Source organism: Chaetodon auriga, chromosome 6 (assembly GCF_051107435.1).
Source record: "Chaetodon auriga isolate fChaAug3 chromosome 6, fChaAug3.hap1, whole genome shotgun sequence".
Taxonomy (NCBI): domain Eukaryota; kingdom Metazoa; phylum Chordata; class Actinopteri; order Chaetodontiformes; family Chaetodontidae; genus Chaetodon; species Chaetodon auriga.
Genome location: NC_135079.1, coordinates 22,229,102 through 22,250,207, shown reverse-complemented (window position 1 = coordinate 22,250,207; position 21,106 = coordinate 22,229,102). Strand labels below are relative to the sequence as shown.

At 42.2% G+C, this 21,106-nt stretch overlaps 1 protein-coding gene across 3 annotated transcripts in view; it reads left to right on the top strand.

Annotated features, from left to right (window-relative positions):
* The window catches only part of gnao1a (guanine nucleotide binding protein (G protein), alpha activating activity polypeptide O, a), a 96,277-nt gene that overhangs the window by 60,798 nt on the left and 14,373 nt on the right, over positions 1-21,106 (top strand). For 2 of the 3 annotated variants that reach the window (XM_076734144.1, XM_076734143.1), the window contains exons 4-7: positions 5,286-5,446; positions 13,174-13,302; positions 15,127-15,256; positions 20,511-20,664. In XM_076734144.1, coding sequence (XP_076590259.1) covers positions 5,286-5,446; positions 13,174-13,302; positions 15,127-15,256; positions 20,511-20,664 — 574 coding nt within the window. The remainder of the gene's footprint in view (positions 1-5,285; positions 5,447-13,173; positions 13,303-15,126; positions 15,257-20,510; positions 20,665-21,106) is intronic. The other variant, XM_076734142.1, reaches the window with a different exon arrangement.

Sequence of the window (21,106 nt, the reverse complement as noted above, 5' to 3'; positions counted from 1 at the left end):
TGCAGATTAAACAGGATGTGAGTGTAGCCTGTGTCTGTGTAGCCTGACGTTGTGCACAGCTCTGAGTGAATGGCAAAGGTCAGAATAGGTGATGCTTGTGAGATATTTCTGCAACTCTTCAAATGTTCTCTGTAATTACAAGTGTTGTGTTCACTTCAGCCTCTGCATTATATGACACAAGCGCACATACACACACACACACACACACACACACACACACACACACACACACACGGGTTGATGGATGGGTGAATGTGTGTTTGGAGGGTATGTTGGGTATAGTTAGTTAGAGCTCAGATTGGCTATTGAATGGAGGGTGAGAAGTAAGGAAGAAGAGAAAGGAACAGATGCACAAGACGTGGGAGTGATGACGATGGCACTGATGAATACATGTTCAATGTCCAAGCAGTGATGTCGAGCAGGCAAACAGACAGCAAGTCTGTCATTAGACTTCAGTGACTGGAACACCGACAAGCATACTTCCAGCAAGGCAGTCATCATCAACTAAAACTAAGACAAGAGCAAGGTATTACAAAGGATGAACTGAAATACTCAACTCATTCTAAACAAAAGGAAACTTTTTACTGAATACTAATTGAAATGTGAATTTAATCAAAACAGATTCAAGAATCATATCCAAAATTTTCACCACATCACAACACCGCAGCAAAACTACAAATACCATATACAAAGTACATGCACAGAAATTAGTCAAATGGAAATTAAGGTAAAGATGCTGATGTAAATATTACAAGATCAATGAATCAATAAATATACACAATTATATTTACTCTTGCTGAGACACAGATACACACATTTATACGCAATCCACAGAGACTCTGTTGCACATGAGCACACTCTCACTCTGTATGTGTGTGTGTGTGTGTGTCCAGCAGAGTTCAGAGATCCCAAAGGTCACTGTAATGAGGAGGCCTCAGACTGCCCCTGTACTGAAGCTACCGTCTCCTCTGTCTCACATTAAACAACAGAAATAACTGTACCACTCTATACATGATAGAATGATGTGGCGGACATGTGATCTATGTGTGTGTGTGTATGTGTGTGTGTGAGACTGTGCTTAGTTCTGCTTTGATTGTACCTCAACTCACCCAACACTTTCAAAACTTACATCCATTTAAAAGGCGTATGAACTCCAAAACAAGCTGTCAGACGATCATCCTCAACATATTACTTTATAGCTGACATGTTAGCAAATGATTGCCTTCACATTCAGCAGACTTAAGCATTTATTTGGAGATAAGATCTTCTCCAGTGTCTGTGAAAAGAATCAGGCTCTGAGATGTTCACAAGCTGGTCGCTACTGTCAAATACACCCTGTGGGTTTGGTTTTATAGAAGTGAGGGGGCTACACTGAAGGCAGTGGTAATATCAATATTATTTTCTTCAGTTATATAAATTGATATCATCCAGCAATCTGGACCAATCTAGAAATACTTGTCACATGTTACACACACACCTTGGTGGCAGAGTTAAAAATGGTTTGAGACCGTGAAGCTGATGGCAGTTTCACAGAGGTGAGAAAGGGAGACTGGAGCAGAACAGAGAGAGAGGGGGAGAGGAGGAAGAGTTATGAAAGGAAGAGAGATTGCTAATTGAAAGAGACTGGATGGGGAAGGAGATTGAGAGGGAGGGAAAACAGAAATAGAGATGAAGATGGGGGAGGAGGATAGGAAAGTGACCAAAGGACAGAAAGATAGGAAGAATGAGAGATGGACAGCTGGTGTGAAGTGTCAAAGAGGCAGGATGGAGAAAAATACGGGGGGGGTTGAAGAAACAGGAAAGGAGGAAAGAAAGAAAACAAACATGATGTCAGTGGAGGACAAATGAAGAAGAATAAAACAAACACGTTCATGAGCACAGATGGAAGGAGAGATGAAGGACATGCGGAGTTGAAAACAGTGTAGAGAGATGAGTGCAGATAGAGGTCAGATAGAAAGAGACTGTGACAGTGATTATGATGATGATGATGATAATGGAGGGATGCTAATGGCTGAGAGAAAGACTGGCTGACTGGATGAGGTCAAGTAGGTGCAGAGTTGGTATGCTGGGATGCAGAGAGTGATAGACAGGAGCAAAGTGGCCATGATAAGGAGAGTAAATGAATAGTAAAGGAAATGACAGGTCTGGTTGAAGTCGACAGCAGTGACTCAGTTCACATCATTACAATCTGCTGTTATGTCACTGCTCCAGTGGAAGACTAGCGTTAGCTCGAGCAGCACCATGAGACCGTCATTGTTTGGACATTTGGTGCTTATGGTTTAGCTTCTTTTAAGTTTGCGATTGATCATGTGGTTACCTGTAAATGATTCAGGCTATACGTCGCTTATACACATTGGGAGGTTGCTTTCTTAACAATTCACAATCAACAAATGGATTGAAGTAGTAGTTTAGCTTTTGAATGTAAGCCGAAATCACATTATCACCTACTATCACACAGGCCTGTGGCTGTTTGGTCCAGCTTGCACACCGCAAATGAACCACACCTGAGTCTGCATGGAAGCACTGAAGAGGAGGGTCTCGGTCCAGTTGATTGGTCAGATTTTGACTGACAGCAAACTGCAGTGATTGGGCAAAAACACAGAAGCAGTAAAAGCATTGGTATTGTAGATGTAAAATTTCAAGTCAGCAGGAAAGCTTTAATCAAAGCATAAAAAGTTAAGGATGTCTCATGTCCACAGAAATAATGCTGCTGTATATGAAGGGACTTTGGTACAAATGGAGGACAAGACAGGGAAAGAGAAAGAGGGCATGAAAAGAACATGGAAAATCAAGGAGGAGAGTAGGTGCATAATAAGAAAAGACCTTTACCATTCTTTAATGATCATAACAAAGCCTACATCTTTTAGGCCTGGACTAATTAATCAAGCCTTTTTTATGCTTGGAGTTGTAATGTCGTAACATCCTGTAAAAGTAACATTTCATCATTAAGCGTCATTGTGAAATCACCTCCCTGTGCAACGGAGAAGTCTTTGTTGACACTATTCACTTTCTGAACTTTCTAAGTGGTTGTGGGTTTACCCAGCATCTCCAGGAAATGAAATATAATGAGGCTACACTGGTTGATTCCCAGGTGTGAGCGTGTCAAGATGGGTGAGTTTTAATCAGGCTGCTCAAATAGTCTATGCGTACTCTGTCAAAGCTCCAAATTCGTGCAGCGTGTTATTATCTCGTCCTGATTGCATGGCATGCTATGAGTTTCAGGGGGCTGCGGCAACTCAAACAGATCATGCCTGCAGTTATTGCAGTTTCAGCCTGAGTGCTGTGCAATCTAATTATAATGTCTGGATAAAATTACAATAAGGGAATAACAACATTCACCCTGACAGTATACTGTTTCATTTGTTTAAAAGAAACGTAATTCTTCAGGGGACGAGAAGTGATGATATATTGGTGCAGTCATGGAATTAGCCAGGTGTAGTGTTGCAGAGACTATTTGATTTCAGTGTGATTTAGTTGGATAGATGCTAAGCTGTGTCCACTCTGTTATATTTCATTTTGCTGACTATTCTGAGGCCACAGTAATACAAATATCTCATTTATAGAACCGCATGATACCACATATACCACATGAAATATTTAAAGCAGTAGAAGGTTTAATGTCTCCAATGGAATTCAGTTCGAGGGTGTTATTTGATACATCTGCATACAGTATTAAAAAAAAACATTCTGTCATGTTGCTGTTTAGTACAGTTCAAGTGTGCTGTGGTGGAACTCTTACGACGCCACCAAACATTAGGAGTACAAAGGTCATTACTGTGAGTGAGAATGAGCATGTAGGAGGTAAGTGCTCGGAAAAGAAATCAATAAGAGCAAAGAGGAAAGCAGATGGGGGTCAACAGCTGGATTCAGACACATGAATCCAGCTGATGTGGTAATGGCGGCGGAATCAGATCACTGCAGCTGGTTTATTCATAGCCAAGTGGGCAGCAGGATTTTCCATAAACAGAATGACACATCTTATTAAACAAAAGAAATAGAATGGCAAAAATAAGAAAAAAAAAACATCTTGTGACACTCATATATGCAGTTAGAAGATTAAGTCCCACTTACATCATCTCATTGAATAATTACTGTCCTTGTCTATAACAATAATGTCATAATAGGAACCGTATGGCTAAAAGTTTGTTTATATCAGGTGATGAATGTATGAACTAGCCTGATGTGAACCAGAGCAGGCGGCTTACTGACAGGCCTGTTGGGATCATTTGACCCAAACAGCTTTGGGTTGTAAGGCAGCAACTCCTCCTCAGTAACGTCAGTTCCCAGGAGCAGATTTATCTGCCTCTGTGTCAGGAGAGAGCTCAGTGCAGACCCACCGTCTGCGCCCCTGAAGGAACCAGAGCCAGATCACTGCTGCATGACAGCAGCCTGAAAGCCACAGTCCAGCCGGCTTTGTTTTCAGGTCTTGAAGGTGAGCCCACGTTGCACTTTGATGGCACTGAAACAAACTTTGAACGCATTAGTAGCCTGGCATCGCAGCCATCCCTCAATCCAGCTGTTCAGCCCTCTGGCTCTCTAGCTTGTGATAGCATAGCATCCTATTTGAGCTGACAGGTTAGACTGAACAGAACACTGGATTCATTTCGATATCTCCAGGACAAGATGCAGCCGTATAGTCGTGATTATGTGGTGTTTTTTTTCCCAATCCCTAATATATTTTAAACTGATTAGTGACGTCTTTAAACATATATGTCAATTGCAGATGGTTGCATCGTTATTAGTATTGTTTTATTCTGGGGTGGATCCTCATGCCCTCTGCTCTCACTGTGCCCTGGCAGAATTTCAACTTGCATGGTGCACCTGCAAACTGCAGCAGCTGAATGGTGTGTTTCTGCTTCTGTACTGACTCAGCCTTTGGATTTGGACACGTTCTAAATGATGCCTTTGTGAAGGCTTTTGACCTGCAGATTCAATGGACCAGAGGGAGCTGAACATGTTCTCGTTCTTTCCTCTCTGCCCTTAATCTTTGTCTCTTCTCCTGTAACCTCTGACCTTGTCTTTCCTTTTCATCCTCTATCCCTGTTAACCCTCCCTCCTCCAGGTGATTTGCTTATTGCTCTTCTGCAATATGTACTAGTTGTACGCCATGCTATAGTGCACTGTACTCTCTGACTGTTTACCAAGTGGCATGGTTTCAAATGTATTGTAGAGCCTGACCGTCTCTCTGTGATGGTTTTGTGTATTTAGAGTCACTCTGAAGGCCGTGCTCCTCCTCAGGCCTCTAATACTAACTTCCTGCTTCACCCCTGTTGTTTTCCCTCCAGGCGGATGCTAAGATGGTGTGTGACGTGGTCAGTCGTATGGAGGATACAGAGCCTTACTCCGCCGAGCTGCTCTCCGCCATGATGCGTCTGTGGTCCGACTCAGGCATCCAGGAGTGTTTCAGCCGCGCCCGAGAGTACCAGCTCAACGATTCAGCGCAGTAGTACGTACAGGACATGCTGTCGTTTGTTTGTGTGTGTGTGGTAGGCGTGGGCGATTAATCAAACAGTTACTGAAATCAGATTGACTATCCAGCTGCCTTCAGTATTCCAACCTCTTCAGTATATATGATAAATTTGTCCCTTCAGAAAGGCGGAAAATGCAAGAACAAAGTTAACTGGAGTCAGAGTTTGTTTATGGGATCACGTCCTATGTCATGGCAATTATGTCATTGTGAGTCATGAGCACACATTTCAGTCAACAAAATACAGAGCAAAAACAAAGCTAAATGTAAATACTGTTGGGAAACAGCAGAGTGGAACAGCTCAGTGTGTGTGTTCAGTTACAGCTTGTCACAAAATAAATGCTGCTGCTCCTCGAGAGCTAATCAGAGTTGGCTTAGAAAATGGATAAACTGAGTTTGTGCACATTTTTTACTATCCATGTGTTGGCTGTGGGCATGTGTAGGTGTGTGTTTGTAGTAAGCAATTAGACAAAACAGGGCGTGTGTGTTCTCAATTTGATGGCTTTTGTTTAGCACCTCCAGAAGAACCATGTCACTGACTCAGCACAGTAGTAAGAGCGTGTGTGTGTTCATATTCCACCTGCCCAGCTGAAGTCCAGATCAATACATCATTCATTAGCCCCCTTCATCCACCCACTATAAAAACACACACACACCCCTTTATTTACAATCTTCTCCATGCGAAATGCGATCATACACTAGCTGTTACGACACACAGTCAATCACCATTGCGAGTAGCAGGCCTGATTTACGCTGAGTGCTGAGGGTGTGGGGGGTTAATTGTGCACCATACATCCAATGCAAATTACACAGTGACATGAAGAGAAATTGAATCAGAGTGACAGATGGAGCCATAAATCTATGTCGCTGTGCGCACTACATCCACTACACGAACACCACTCACGCTAATAGGCTCTAACCACAGATGTATGCACTGGCCATTTGATAGCATGAATTCATATTAAACACCATTCTTGGCTGTCATATGACAACTGTATTTTAATGTATTTTAATCTGAAAATACTATCAAATTATGCTTACATTAGTGAGTCGTGCCATGATATTCATCCAGGAAAAGTCCCACAAAAGCTTGGCTGCCTTTGGATTTCTATGTCCCTGGCATTGTGTTTCAGTTGGGTCATTTTAAGATGCTAAAGTGTACTGACATCAACGACAGCAGGATGTGTCAGAAAGAGGAACGACTGCACACCAACTCCAGTCCGCAGATTTTATTCATACCACAGTCAGCGGCAGTAATTGCTTCTGACTGGCTGGCAGGTGGTTGGTAAAATCATGTGTTGGGACACGTCAAACATTGTTCAGGTCAACAGTTCAACCATCATTCTGAATGAGTGGGTAACCATAGCAACCCTGCTTCTGCTTCCTGTTCCGTTGCATCTGGTGCAACAAACCTCAAACTAGAGTTAAAGACATTTACCGTTAGAAGAGATCCTCACCAGAAACAGCTTTTTCTTTGGTAAGTGACTATGTTATAAGCACGGTAAGACACTCCAAGATGACCCTGCAGAGAAAGTCTCCACCTCATATATTAGTATTGTGAGAGGTTAGCTCATTACTGCGTGTACTATTTCTTATTTAGAGGCAATGGAAAAAAACAGTTACATCCCACACATTAGACCCACATCTAGAGATGAGATCAAATGCACCATATGTACGGGAATCTACTAGTTGAAATAAGCATTGAGAAGCAAAGGTCTGCAGGCATAGAGACAGCATAAAACAGAATAAGTAACAGGAGGTAGAGAAGACTGAAGAGCACAGAGAACATGAGAAAAGACAGAACGAGAAAGGCCAAGGAAGACAGAGAGAGATAAGAGAGGGAAAGTTTAAGGTGGGGAATTCAAACAGAGGCTTAGACAAAGAAAACACATCAAAATGATTGAATTATGCACACCGCAAGACAAATGAGACCGAAATGGCGAGGAAAAGCAGCCAGTCAGTGAGCCAGAAACAATGAGAGAGCAAGAAAAGATGGAGAGAGAGAGAGAATCCGCACTTTGTTACTTCTCATCATGGCAGACATCTTGGAAGGGGAGCAAACATACCAACATCTACATGCGGTCAATTAACTCAAACAACATCCGCCCTGTGTGTGAGCGTGCGTGTGTGTGCGCATGTCCGTTTGTGTATCTGTCTTAAATGTCACATTAAAGATTGATGCACACTTCCTATTATGTTGTGGCCTGTGGAGCAGAACAGGCCAACCAGCCAATGAACTGATAGGACAGATATCACATGGTCAGACCACTCTCAGTTTGACTGTGTGAGTGAGTGAGTGTGTGTGTGTGTGTGTGTGTGTGTGTGTGTGTGTGTGTGTGTGTGTGTGTGTGTGTGTGTGTGTGTGTGTGTGTGTGCGCGTCTCTCAGCAGAAGAAAGTATGTGATATTTCTCCATAGTAAAGATATTTTGTGAGATTCAGCTTTGAAAAGCTCTGCGGTTGTCAGGTATTAGAGTAAAGTATTTAGTAAAGAAGGTCATGGTACAAATACAGTGTTAGTGTGAGTGTGTGCGCAACCACACATGCATGTAATGTGTGTTTATATTACATAGAGAGCAGAAAGCTCTATTCTGAGAGGAGCAAGTGCTGCCTGAAGCCACCTCGCTCTGTGTGTGTGTGTGTGTGTGTGTGTGTGTGTGTGTGTGTGTGTGTGTGTGTGTGTGTGTGTGTGTGTGTGTGTGTGTGTGTGCAGATGCTCTGCATGTGCTGACCTATTTACCACAATACATGTACACTTCATGATTTACATCACCTGTCTTTGTGACAGCGGTATGCATGTACGCACTTTCAGAAAACTAACACAGTCACATTCTCTGTACACACACATATGCAATGACATTCAGATGCCAGGTGATGTAGTTTAATGGACCCTGGGCCTGAGCATTGCTTTGGTGCTTTGATTCCTGACCCTGAAACACTGCAGTATCTAACAGATCAAGTGCACAGTCACAGTCAAGGCAGTGAGTCCGACTTGTGCTTGTTTAGAACTAATTGAAGTTAAATGTCAGACGAAATGGCTTCGTCCTCCGTTCTTTACTACAGATATTGATTCAGTGTCTTGCATTGCATTTGATTATTTAACAGCATTGAACTCTGTGCAGGGTAACAATGTAAAGCTGCTTCAGCCGTATTGATTTTGATGAATAAATATAGCTCCTCCTGGTGCTGGTGGGTTCTGCTATTGCTCCATCGCTGGCTGTCTTCTATCTTCCATCTTGTGTTGACAACAACGGTTGAAAGGCCAGCATGCTTCTCTTCATGAAAGGCAAAAATACAAAATAGTCTGCGATCTGGCCTGTGTTGATGTAAGACGTGCCTTGAAGCATCTACAGTGCCAGTGTGTGAACCTCTGGTTTATCTTCTTCTCTGGGCTAAATAATGACAGGGCTTTTTCCTCTATCGATTCAGAGCCCTTTTATGTCGTGGCCAGGTTGTATCATGTTGCATCATGTTCCTGCAGCGTCTCCAGAAGTCACAAGTGCCGGATGAAATCTTTTCAAGTCTCTGTATTACATGTTCTCTGTTTGGCGGAAGAACTCTCTCGTTCTCTTTGCCCTGTGGCTCTGTTTAATGACTTTAATTTCTGTAGTGAACCACATGCAGTGTTAATGGCTAATGTTAGGGTATTGAACTTGAGTTAATACAGCAAGTGATCAATATCACTGTGCTATAATTTGGCACCGGCTCGCCTGCGTACTTACCCACTTATCTGCATCTCTCTCCCTTTGTGTTGGTCTTTAGACGTTTTAGTCTCCTTGGTTTCCTGTTCTTGTGCATTCTACAGTTTCCCCCAAAATGCATAAAAGACCACCACACCCTTTTCTTTAGCCTCTGTTTTATTAATGCAGGTGCCTCAGTTGATGTTACTGGTTAATGCTGTGACTCTTCGTGCGTGTGTGTGTGAGATGCTGAATATCACAGCTTGTAAGACGAACTCTGTTGTTTTCTTCACTTCTCTTTCGTCTCTTTTGTGCCTAACACTGTTTTTCGGTGATAATCCATAATGTGATCTTTAATATAGATATGTGTGTTAATCGACTGAGTGCTCAATGAGGAAAAGGGCTAATCCAGTGGTGGTCTACATACTGTATGCTGTCTAAAAACCAGGCTACACATGCAAGTCATTAGCCTGCCCAGGCATGATTTAATGTCATTTACATTGCTCTGTGTGTGTGTGTGTGTGTGTGTGTGTGTGTGTGTGTGTGTGTGTGTGTGTGTGTGTGTGTGTGTGTGTCTGTGTGTGTGTGTGTGTGTGTCTGTGTGTGTGTGTGTGTGTGTCTGTGTGTGTGTGTGTGTGTGTGTGTGAGTGAAACACCCTCAGGGGACAACAGTACTATATGCATTTGTGTTGCACTGTACATTCATGCCAAAAGTATTTTTCCAAAAAGTGACTGCAGGGTGGAAACAGTGAACAGGAGGAGCAGGCAGCTTCTATTCAGAGACAGTTTGACCTCCCACGGTGCCAAAAGTCATCAAAGTCACAATGATAATGACAGCTTTGACCTTTCTTACCCAGTAGAAATATGAAAGCATAGCCGACTAGTTTGTTGTTTTTTGTGTTTGTTTATCGGGTGTTCAGCATTTTGTCACAGCTAGTAGAGTCTGACAGGACAGAGAAAAAGTCAGCAGGAGCAGACGTTAATGAAGAGATGCTTTAGTGGTCAAACAGAGGGACAAGATTCAGTGACTTCAAGCAAACAGCTTGAGAGAGTACTAACCATGCCTTTGATGATGCCATTCTTGTTATTATCAGTTAGTCTGGTGATTGTCTTCCTGAAAATCAATTGTTTAGTCTATAAAACGTCACAAAGTCATGAAAAATGTCAACTATGATTTCCCAGAGCCCAACACTGACATGTTCAAATGTTGTTTTAATGAACTAATTTCCTGTCAGCTGACTTATCAACTTGTCACTTCAGCTCTATCACCTTGTGCATTCCATGAGTGATTGACTCAGCTGCTCTCTGCTCTTCTTTCCCAGCCTTGGTCATTCCCCTCTCTCACTCGTTTATGTCTCATCTGTCATCTTTGGACCAGTGAGTTAAAGTTATATCCTTTATTAATCCCCATAGGGAAATTCATTCTCTACATTGAACCCATCTTGAGTATTAGAGCACTGGGCAGCCACAGTGATCTTTAAACCTTGGACGTTGGTCTGAAAATGCTGTGTATTTGGCAATGACTTGCATCTGCACCACATGTGAAGGAAATGTTGAGAGCTGGTTAACTCATGGCTGGAAAAGGCTCAGGAGAGCTGGACGTCTTCCACAGAAGCATTTATTGAAGCTCGATGGAGGAGAATGGAGATAAACAGTGCAAGACAGTCACTCTGTGTGTTGCCATCCGACTCTGACGGATACCTCCTCGCGGGAAAATGTATTTAACCCTTTACTGGGCCGAGTTTCAAGTTCTATCCTCACTGAAACATAAAAGCTGAAGTGGCTAAAAATGGTGAAACGGTTCTTTTGCTTGTCAGAAGGCAAACATGCATTTCAGTTGTGATTTTCGTGACTGTTGTGTTAGAATAGGTTTGATTGAGCAGCCGTTCTTATGTTTCAAGCATCGTACTGTAAAAAGAATCAGCTTTCGGCGGCCTCTGTGAGCAAGTGTTTGACGATCATATAATCTTAGCAGAGCCCTTTTATTTTCAACATTGATAAATGCTTTAACACTAAATCGCTGTGATACAGTTAAAACAGTCATTAAGAGCATTGAAGGTCCCACTGATGACTTTGCCTCACTGTGGTCGAAAAAAGTCCTTTTCTCCTCTCATGTTCTTTGTATACCCCCTCAGCTCTTCCTATTTCCACCCTTCCCAAACTCCAAGGTCCAACCCATACTGCATTCTGTGTAATCAGTTGTTCTTTCACTGAATGTGTGTGTGTGCTGTGTGTGTGTGTTGCCATCAGCCCAGTATCTCCTCCCTCTCTAGCCTTTATCTTTTTCTCTCTTGGAAGTAACTCAGCATCCATTTAAAAGCTTTGAAACCACACTTTCACCAGTCTATAAATAAAACTTTACACCATTACGCTAAAGGGATTCATGGTGTGGGCATATGCTCTGCTCCTCTCTCCTGCTCTTCTGTGTTTATGCATGACTATCTGTCAGCCCATGTCTGTTGGCTTAGAATACCAGTAATGTTTGAGTGGTTGTTGTGTGGAAAAATAATTAGCATTGCTGAGACCTCACTCTGCACTTGGCTCGAGAAGCGAAGCTGTCTTTCAGAGGGGAATATGTAAGGGATGATACCCCTCAAGGTGGGCATTACACAATTGTGTAGAAAAAAAAGTCCACAGAGGCAAAGAATATGGCATTAAAAGAACATAAAGGATATCTGCCAGCCAATCAGAATAAGAGATTCTCAGGGGCCACAGTGTGAAAGTGAATATGTGATTGAATCACAGCTCTTCTTCACTGTCTCTCCTGTTCTTTGTTTGATGGTAGGGTGGATTAATACTGTATGTAGGTAGAGTGATCATCCCTCAGCCAGAGAACTGCCCTGCAAGGGCTGTGAAATGAATCTCTGAACTGCACTATTCCAGGTTATTTGATTTATATTTCTACATTAAAAAATAAAGGTCCACTTCCAGGGATATTCCATTACATAACTCAACAGAGTCATCACGCCCACCCGCTTCCCTTTCTCATTTCTTACCAAATGGCTACTCAACGTGCTAACTTAGTTTCCATATGTATTTTAGCCGCGGTTGACAGCCTTATTTAATAAATGAAAAATTTGTCAGCTCCTGCCAAGCTCTCTCTTTTCTCATGGCAGATATGCAGTTAATAATGGTAAGCTGGCTGATTTACCACTCAGAATTCTATTTGAAACAGCGAGTCCTTGGCAGATTAACAAAAAAATTAGCTAATTAAGCTAATGTTAGCTCAAAGAGTCTGCTGAAAATGCTGTTTCTGGCTGACTTTCTTGTTTCTAGTGGATTTGTTGTTGACGGCTAAAGACATGATATCGAGGTAATAGGCTGAGCCTTGAGTGGCATTTTCTATGGTGAAGACATCGTTATATAGAGATATTGAAACGTCATCGCTCTTGTATGGCAGTGCAGAGCTTATAAGTCCATATGAAGAAATGTACCAGTGAAGATCAGACTGTTACTTTTTTCTAACGTAACGCTGTTTAGCTGCTTGGCTTTCATACCTGTTTCAGTTTTCAAAAAGTAGGATTTTAGGAGTAGAACAAACCAATGAATTTGGCAACTGCTCCGCCATCATTGGCTGAGGTTGCTGGAGTGAAAGAGGAGCTGGAAGTTACTGTTAGCCTAGACTCTAGTAGCATCCAGGACCAGCTTCCACGCATCGGGGAACTTCTGCACAGCAAATGTGAGAACCTGTAGCCTTACACGCTCGTGACTTGAGGATATGCTCCTTTGCCTTTTAACTCTGTAGGTTGTACACTAGTTAGCTGGACATGCTAACGTTTGTAGCTTATGTTAGAGCAGAGAATCCATTACCTGCACTTACGCTCTCGAGTTTTTGGTTTTCAACAGTCTAACAAACGATCCTCTAAACTCGTTAAATGCAGAGCATCTCTCTCACTACTGTCCCATGTACAAAACTGCCAGATGAGGACAAATCCAAAGCTCGACCGTGCCTACTTTTGATAGCTGACATAGAAGTAGATTGTTGCTGATTTACAGTGTGTGTCTTCGTTGTGTGTTTCTGTGTGCAGCTACCTAGACAGCCTAGATCGGATTGGTGCGGCGGACTACCAGCCCACAGAGCAGGACATCCTGAGGACCCGAGTGAAGACCACAGGCATTGTCGAGACACACTTTACCTTCAAAAACCTCCACTTCAGGTCAGTATATACACGTGACAGCGACATTAACCTCTCATTAGTCCTTAACTGTCACCAGCATTGCTTCTCTGTCCATGCATACAGTAGGAAGTCCAGTCGGTAATTAATAAGATTAAATGCTTTAAACAAGTGTCTATATTTATGATTGTCTGCCTTTTTAATGAGACCTGATTCAATTAGAGGAGCTGTGGGAATGGTGACAAAGAGGAGGGGCAGGAGGAAAGGAAAGAGAAAAGAGAGAAAAGAGGGGAGGAGTCTTTCTCTGGCCTCTAATTCATTTAATTTTCTATTTCTGCCCATCTTGTGTGCATGTGCATACACACACACACACACACACACACACACACAAACGTATTAACGGGCACACGGAGCAGAGAGATTGTTTTTCTGGGTGGATGCACCGTCACACTTCAGCTATGACTTTCTGTCTCAATCTTTCTCTCCCTCACACACACAGGCCATATGTATTGTGTGTTCGGATACATAGACACACACACTCAATTTAAACATGCAGAGAAATGTTGGTACTGCTGAATGGTGCTTTTCACTGTGTCTCTTGCGGTTGAGTAGGTGGTGTGCTGGGTGTGTTTTGCTGAGAAGCTCTAAATATTGTCAGATCAATTGCTATTATGGGCAGTCAGGCAGTGTGTGGGAGTGTGCAGTGTTCCTGCACTGGGTGTAACCCATCAGCCTACCTACCATTATACCCATCACATGTGGCGCTGGATTCACTCCTCTCTGCTAGTGTAATTTTCAAGTGCATTTTAAAAGCCACAAAAATACAACTTATACATTAGAAAGTGGCCATTCGAAGCGTATGATGTCAAAGGTTCAGTCTCAGATATACAGTTTATGAACTGTTTATTTCTTGATAAAGTAGTGTACCTGTTTTTTCGCTTGACTATTTCAGCTCTACCGTATTCCTCAGAGGGTCTCAGGTCTTGGTCTAGAGTCCAGTTAATTATTACAGATGCAGAGGAGAGGCAGGAGAATCATTGTCGGTGTCAGAAACGGGGGAGTGTTTTCTGATTGGTTGGTTTTTGGAGCGTACCAGCAGCCAAGCTTTGAGTGTTTCTTCCTAAATTTCTGACTCTGTCAGAATTCTGCTGCAGGCTGTCTTTGATCACCAAATCTCCAAATCTGCTGTCAGCGGACGTGTCTCACAGTGCGATCTAGGACCACTCTTTTCAGTTACTACCCAAGACTTCCTCTCCTGATTATCAGCTCTCATCTCAGAAAGCTAAAAAAAAATCACAAATGGGCAGTACAGTCCGTACATTACTCATACCCAGTGAGACCACACCACATCCAGAGGATAGAATTACAATAAGATGAACACTGCCAGACTTTATGAGATCCCATGTCTGTCTCACATACTTTAGAGAGACTGACTGAGCATTTTGAACCCCGTAAAAGAAAACAATAGTGTGGCAAGGAGACTTTCCAGGTGCACACATTGGGGTGTTGAAACGATAAGCTGGATAATAAAACCTGAAATTGACAATATCAGATTGTTTCAGGGAAGAGAGCCACTTTATGGACTGGGAAGAGGGCCAGAGCTGTCGCATCTGAACGCAGTGTGCCACTGCTGGAAGAAAGAGCCAGCAGGAAAAAACAGAAACAGGCCCAGTTTATGAATGGACCTACAAACTGACCACAAGGAGCTGCCAGGCTTAAGAAGCCACTGTCTTTTCCTCAGCTGTGTATACTATATGTATACACAGCTGAGTTCACAATCTGAGGTTAAACATTTCATTGGTTCAGATTTGACTTGTCTCATCAGGTTTATATGTGTGTTTGTTCACGTCTGTCTATGTCCATCAGGCTGTTCGATGTGGGTGGTCAGAGGTCGGAGAGGAAGAAGTGGATCCATTGTTTTGAGGATGTCACAGCCATCATTTTCTGTGTGGCGCTCAGCGGCTATGACCAGGTGCTGCATGAGGACGAGACCACGGTAAGGACAGCTGTTCACGTGTTTGTCCTCTCTCGACCTGTCTCTCCGTCCCTCTCTCACTGATGCCTTTTCTCTGTCACTTTGTGGCTTTCTGGCACATTTCTAAATATTGGAACACACCTCTTAAAGGAGATTTTATCAACTAGCATCAGTAATGCTATTTTATATATTCAGGATGTGGGAACATGGTAATAATCCCCTGATACAGGCTGTCTAACAGCTAGTGTGAAGACAGAGTATCCACTTGTTCTATATGTAGAAACGATGTGTAAGCTGACATTAAACACATGATCTGTGAGAAAGCTCGAGACAGGGAGGGATAAATGTCTGGTGCTCTTTGACGAGCTGCTAAATAAATTAAGCCATGAAAGTCTTAAAATGTGCATATTTACATGTTATATATAATCTGTTCAAATGTCTTTTCAAATATGCGATGTCCTTTAATAACGCTGAAGCGTCAGCAGTGGCCTGCCTCGCTTCATGCTTTCCCTACAGTCAGAACATAGTGTGAATTTCTATGGTGTTCTCTGGATCTCCTTCTAGTAAACCGTCATTGTGTTTCTCTGAACTCTGATGTCATAGCAGAACATGTAAATACATCAACAGAATACCACTGAGGGCCACATTCAGAACACTTGCTGGACGTGTTTGTTTAACAAAACACTGAATCCAGCAATGCTCTGTCTCCAGTGAACGCACTGTTTGGATGGTTTCGGTGCTTTTCCTCTATGTAAATCATTCCTCCTTGCATCGACGCTGCAAAACAAGCTGCATTTTGATCACAACAAATGTTTTGAATCATGGGAAGGACGTGCAGTATCTTATGTGTATGAGGCTGCTCTCAGGGCAGACTGTGTTGACTGCAGCGACGTGCAGTAGGTGTAGACGTCATCCATGAAGTACTTTGCAGGAAATTCAGAGTGGAATTCTTTCAATAAATGTATATAATATAATATAAAGAATGTCTGCTGGGTGAGCACAGAACATTGTTGGTACATAAAAACCTCATACACCACAAATTTTTACAATTTCCACATTTTTTCCACATTGAAAAGCTGGCTTTGTGTGTGTGTCTTAAGAGCTCTGCAGTGATAAAACTGCCCAAAAAAAATAAAAAATACTATACACCTATTACATGTGGGGTGAAAATACAGCTCCTGGAATAGTGTGACTCGATCACAATGGAGCAGCTCTGTGCTTCCTCAACAAAAAGCCACAACCAGCCATGTGGCTGTAAAGCTGATACCGTGTAACCTAAAACAAATAAGCTGATTTGAATGCACCGTGCTCACTGCTATTTATAAGCCTGAAGTGTATCCTCTGAGAATTCCAAGCTGGGAAATTGTGTGCAGTAGCTGCTCTATTTATGCAGATGTCGTCAAGCCTCCCCCTGAGCTGGGAGCTGCAGAAGAACGTCAGATGAGGAGAGGAAATATCCATCATAAAACACGCTCGCACGCAGCTTCTCGTATGTGCGCTGCATATCTCAGTCTGTTTAATTGGTGCGTGGCGTTTTTGTGCTCACATGTAGGCAATGTAAGGTTGTTGTGATAGTGTGAGCACAGCTGCTGCCATTGTTGATGGCAGAAAATGTCCCCGCTACAATACGTACAATAGTAAACAGAATTTCCATCCCTCAGAGTTAAAGAACAATGGCTTATATCTAGACTCTGTAAGTCCATTGTAAAAGATACCAGTTTTTCATCTGACAGAACCTCGGCAGATCTGACTGTAGAGCAGTGATAAGATATTTTTTAATAAAGGGGCTGTTTGATACGGCCGCCGCTATTACCTTTCCACCAACACAGCCACAGCTAAGATGCCAGTTCCAATAGATGAATGCAAGGTAATATGTGGAAAAATGAGTCCACCAAAAAAGAAAATGAAGCATCCCAGATTTCTATCTGTTCAGACAACATTAATAGCAAATCTGCTAATTTTTTATCTGTGAGACGGCGTTCTGATCAGCATTATGTGTTATCATCAGAGAGAAAACATGAGTGTGGGAGTTCTAATTACCAGGCAAATAACCCAATGTTTTTTTGCAAGCACCCACATCCTCCATCAGTTCTGCTACCAGACACACTAGCAGGCATGTGATTCAGAAATTACAAGTACAGTGCACAGTAAAAATATTCTACAATCAGAAAGCGAAAGATGACGCCCCCTCCGCTGTGATGGGAGTGATAAAATAATACATATCCCTTTTGGGCAGTTCATTAAAATCACTGACACACCATGAATTTAATTATACTCTATTTCCACCTTTTTCCCCCATACAGTAATACTAATCCTGTTTTGAATTCTCAGTATGCCAGTCTCTTATGAAGTAAGATGACGCATATGCCCTCATATATATAGAACAATGTTTCAAGCTCTTAATAGTGACTTCCAGTATGTCAAGACATGTGACATAGTTGGCATGGGTGAGTTGGAAGAGGTCACATATGTTTTGTCATAGATGGTCACATTTACATTTCTATTTAAATTTTGGCATCAAGTAAAACAAAGCAGGTTTTCTTTAAAAACAACAAATTGTTGATGACAGTACCATAACTGTAAAGAATAGACGTTTCCTTCACAGTTCAGTCATTTCATTTTCTCTGCAGGAAGTTCAACTTTAGACTTCTAAAGACCTTTTTAATACCACATAGAATGTCATTTAATAGCTGTTTTATGATCATACGGTCCAAAGTATAAAAGCATGATGGAAAGCCAGTCGGGACAGTATTGCTTAGAAATATTCATGATTATATCACATTTTTTCATTACTTCCCAGCAGTATATTACACTAATTCCCACTGATTTGATTATTATAACTGATGCATCCTGGACCCGGATGACTGGCATAAAATGGAAGGATGGATTAATGATTAATGATGGAAAAATGATTCATTGATTTAACTTCATTAAATTTTTTGGCAGAATCGGCACTCGCTCATGATGAGTTGATCGGCCTCCGAGCTACTGAAGCTAGCAGGAGTGACAGTGGTGAAAGTGAATGAAATACCTTATTAATGGGGAACTGTTTTGTTTTTGAGTGTTTTTGTTCTGTGGAGAGGACCATAGAGCAGTAACAGACCACCCCTCTCATGCTAAAGGTTCTGACGGTGTGAATCTATATAAACATCATGTGCTGTATGGCCACAAACACACACGCATGCAGTGCAACACTTACGACTTTTGCTTTGTAATTCCCTTCATTCTATAGAAGAAGTGCTTGCGTTGTGTGTTTTTCTCTGCCTCTCCTTGTCTTGTTTCTATGAAAACACACGCACACACACACACACACACAGTCTGTACTCTGAAATGACTGCTCCTGGTGAACAGTGTGTGGATTAAGTCCTGTCCTCCTGCCTCTAAACACTTTCTTTGCAGCACTAGGGGTGTGTATGTGTCTATATGTGTGTGTTTGGGGCGTGGGGTCAGGGGGGTCATATAAAGGAAGTGGGACGTAGCTGGGTGGGCGGGTCCCTTGCATTTCCTGTTCCTGCTCTAAGCTCCACCCTGCAGCATCTCTGGCTCCTTCCGCTCCTCCTGTCGCTCTCGCCATCGACTGTCCTCTCTAACCAATCAGCAGTCAGATCTTCTACAGATGCCCCACCCACAGACAGGTATGAAACCTCCTGATAGGTTGACACACTCACCATGAGTTGAAAGCAGTGGCTCTTTCTGTTTGTGAACCAAGAACTGAATTGTCAGTGTGCGTCTTTGTTTTCAGCTCAGCAGAATGTTTTATTGCATGTCGTCTGTCTGTCTCTCTGTCTATCTGTCTGACTGACTGACTGTCTGTCCATCCGATCACTTTATTATTTCTCTAAATTATTGTACAGCTATTTAAACCTCCTCTCTTCCGTCTTTCCATTGTATGTGATGCTGCATTGCCTGAATCTCTAGTAATGTGTCTGCAGTTCTCATTTCCTGTAATCTGATTGACTGATGGGCCCCATCAATCACCTTTTCTGTAAACCCCCATCTTAAACTTTGTAATATTGGGTCATAAACAGAGAGAAGCTGCTTTCAACTCATCCTTTGAAAGAATCAGAGTCTCATCTGTTTCCATCAATAGGCACCTTTGTATGCAGTCTGCACAGGCTTCTTCACTGATTATTTTTTTGCATGAGCACTAAAAACTAATACCAACAGTTTTTCACCAGATGCCACAGATTTCATTAGCGAGCACAGCAGTGGATTCTGGTGAGAGCTGATCAAGGTAGACTGATTTGTGAAGTGCTTTTGCTAACAAAGCATTCTACTTGTGCTAACAGCAAAATCTAGAGAGCCAAAAATCCCATCATCAACTAACAATAAAAAGTGCCTAATGATGAAAAATCTAAATACTAAAGTTAATTTGATATTTAATGTATTAATCATTATTAAGTTATTATGATTTCTAACTATTTTAGTTTCATTTTAGATGCTAATTTAGCAGTGTTTACATCTATGCCTTGTATATTGTTTTGTTGCAGCACTTATTCTTGACACACTCTGTGGAGTTTTCATGGTACGCAGTGCTTTTTATTCTGTTCACATTCAGCCTTTCTTACCAAAATGCATTTGCTGTATCCGGCCTGAGGAACATGTTCAATTTTCTACCTCAGAAAACATTTGCAAAGCTCTTGATTTGAGTGTGCGTTGTTTACATCAGCTCATTTTGCCTCTTCTCCTCCTTCATTGGCGTACTGTTGCCTTTATAATTCAGTACCTCCACAAACTGTTGCTGCCTTCTGCAGTCTGCAGAAATGCAGATTACATAAACCCCTGCTCACAGTGAGCAGGCAGACCAACACACTCAACGCAGAGAGCTTCTCTGCGAGCACTGCTGTACAGTACCCCAATTGGTCAAAATACTCCACAGGGTACCTTTAAGCTATCATTTATTCAGGGTTACATGCTGTACTAGGGTTAAAGTAGGCAGTGGCTCACAGCTTAAACTCTAAAAGCGCATGGCTTCGTTTAACTCAGCGGCAGCAACCAGCTTACTAATAACTTCTGTTACTGATATGTTGATGCACACATGCGCACACACACACAAATACTACTGACTGTGCAGAAGGAAATACTGTGTCCATAGACAAGAGCAACTCCTCATTTTCAGTTTTGGTTACTCAGTTCCTCTTTGTTTTGTAATGATGTGTCTGCAGTATGTGTACTTTTGATTTGGCTACTTTTTTTTTTTGCATTTGTGCATTGTGAGCATGCAGCAGAGTGTGTTTTAAAGCCCATTTAACCCTTGCCAATGTCTTTTCCACAGAACCGCATGCACGAGTCTCTGAAGCTGTTTGATTCCATCTGTAACAACAAGTGGTTTAAGGACACCTCCATCATCCTCTTCCTGAACAAAAAGGACATCTTTGAAAACAAGATCATTAAGTCATCACTGTCCATCTGCTTCCCTGAGTACACCGGTACATATCCATACACTTGAGACTGATTGTCTGGTACTAGTTCATACTGTATAATTTGGAGACTAAGAGGGACTGAGGCCGCTGAGGTAGAGCACCCACCAGCCAGTTTTCACAACCATTTAAAGAGTAGCTGATTAGGGAAAGACAAATACCCCTAACTTGTTTGTAGAAGAGGCATTGACAAAGCATTTTAACACTAAACCCAACTCCCAAATCTGTGATCATCTGGGCGTAGTCCAGGGTCCTTTTGATTGGGTCACTGCTTTGAGAAAATGTGTATATTTCTTAAAATGGAAGTGGTTTGAGCTGATCTCAGTGATCTGGAGAATTACTTACTTTTCAGAATCATACGTGCCCTCTCAAGATGTTTTTCTCAATAGGGGAAAAAAAACACCGTCATTCTGTCTGCTGAACTGTTTGGTGCAGTTTTGGTGTAACGTTG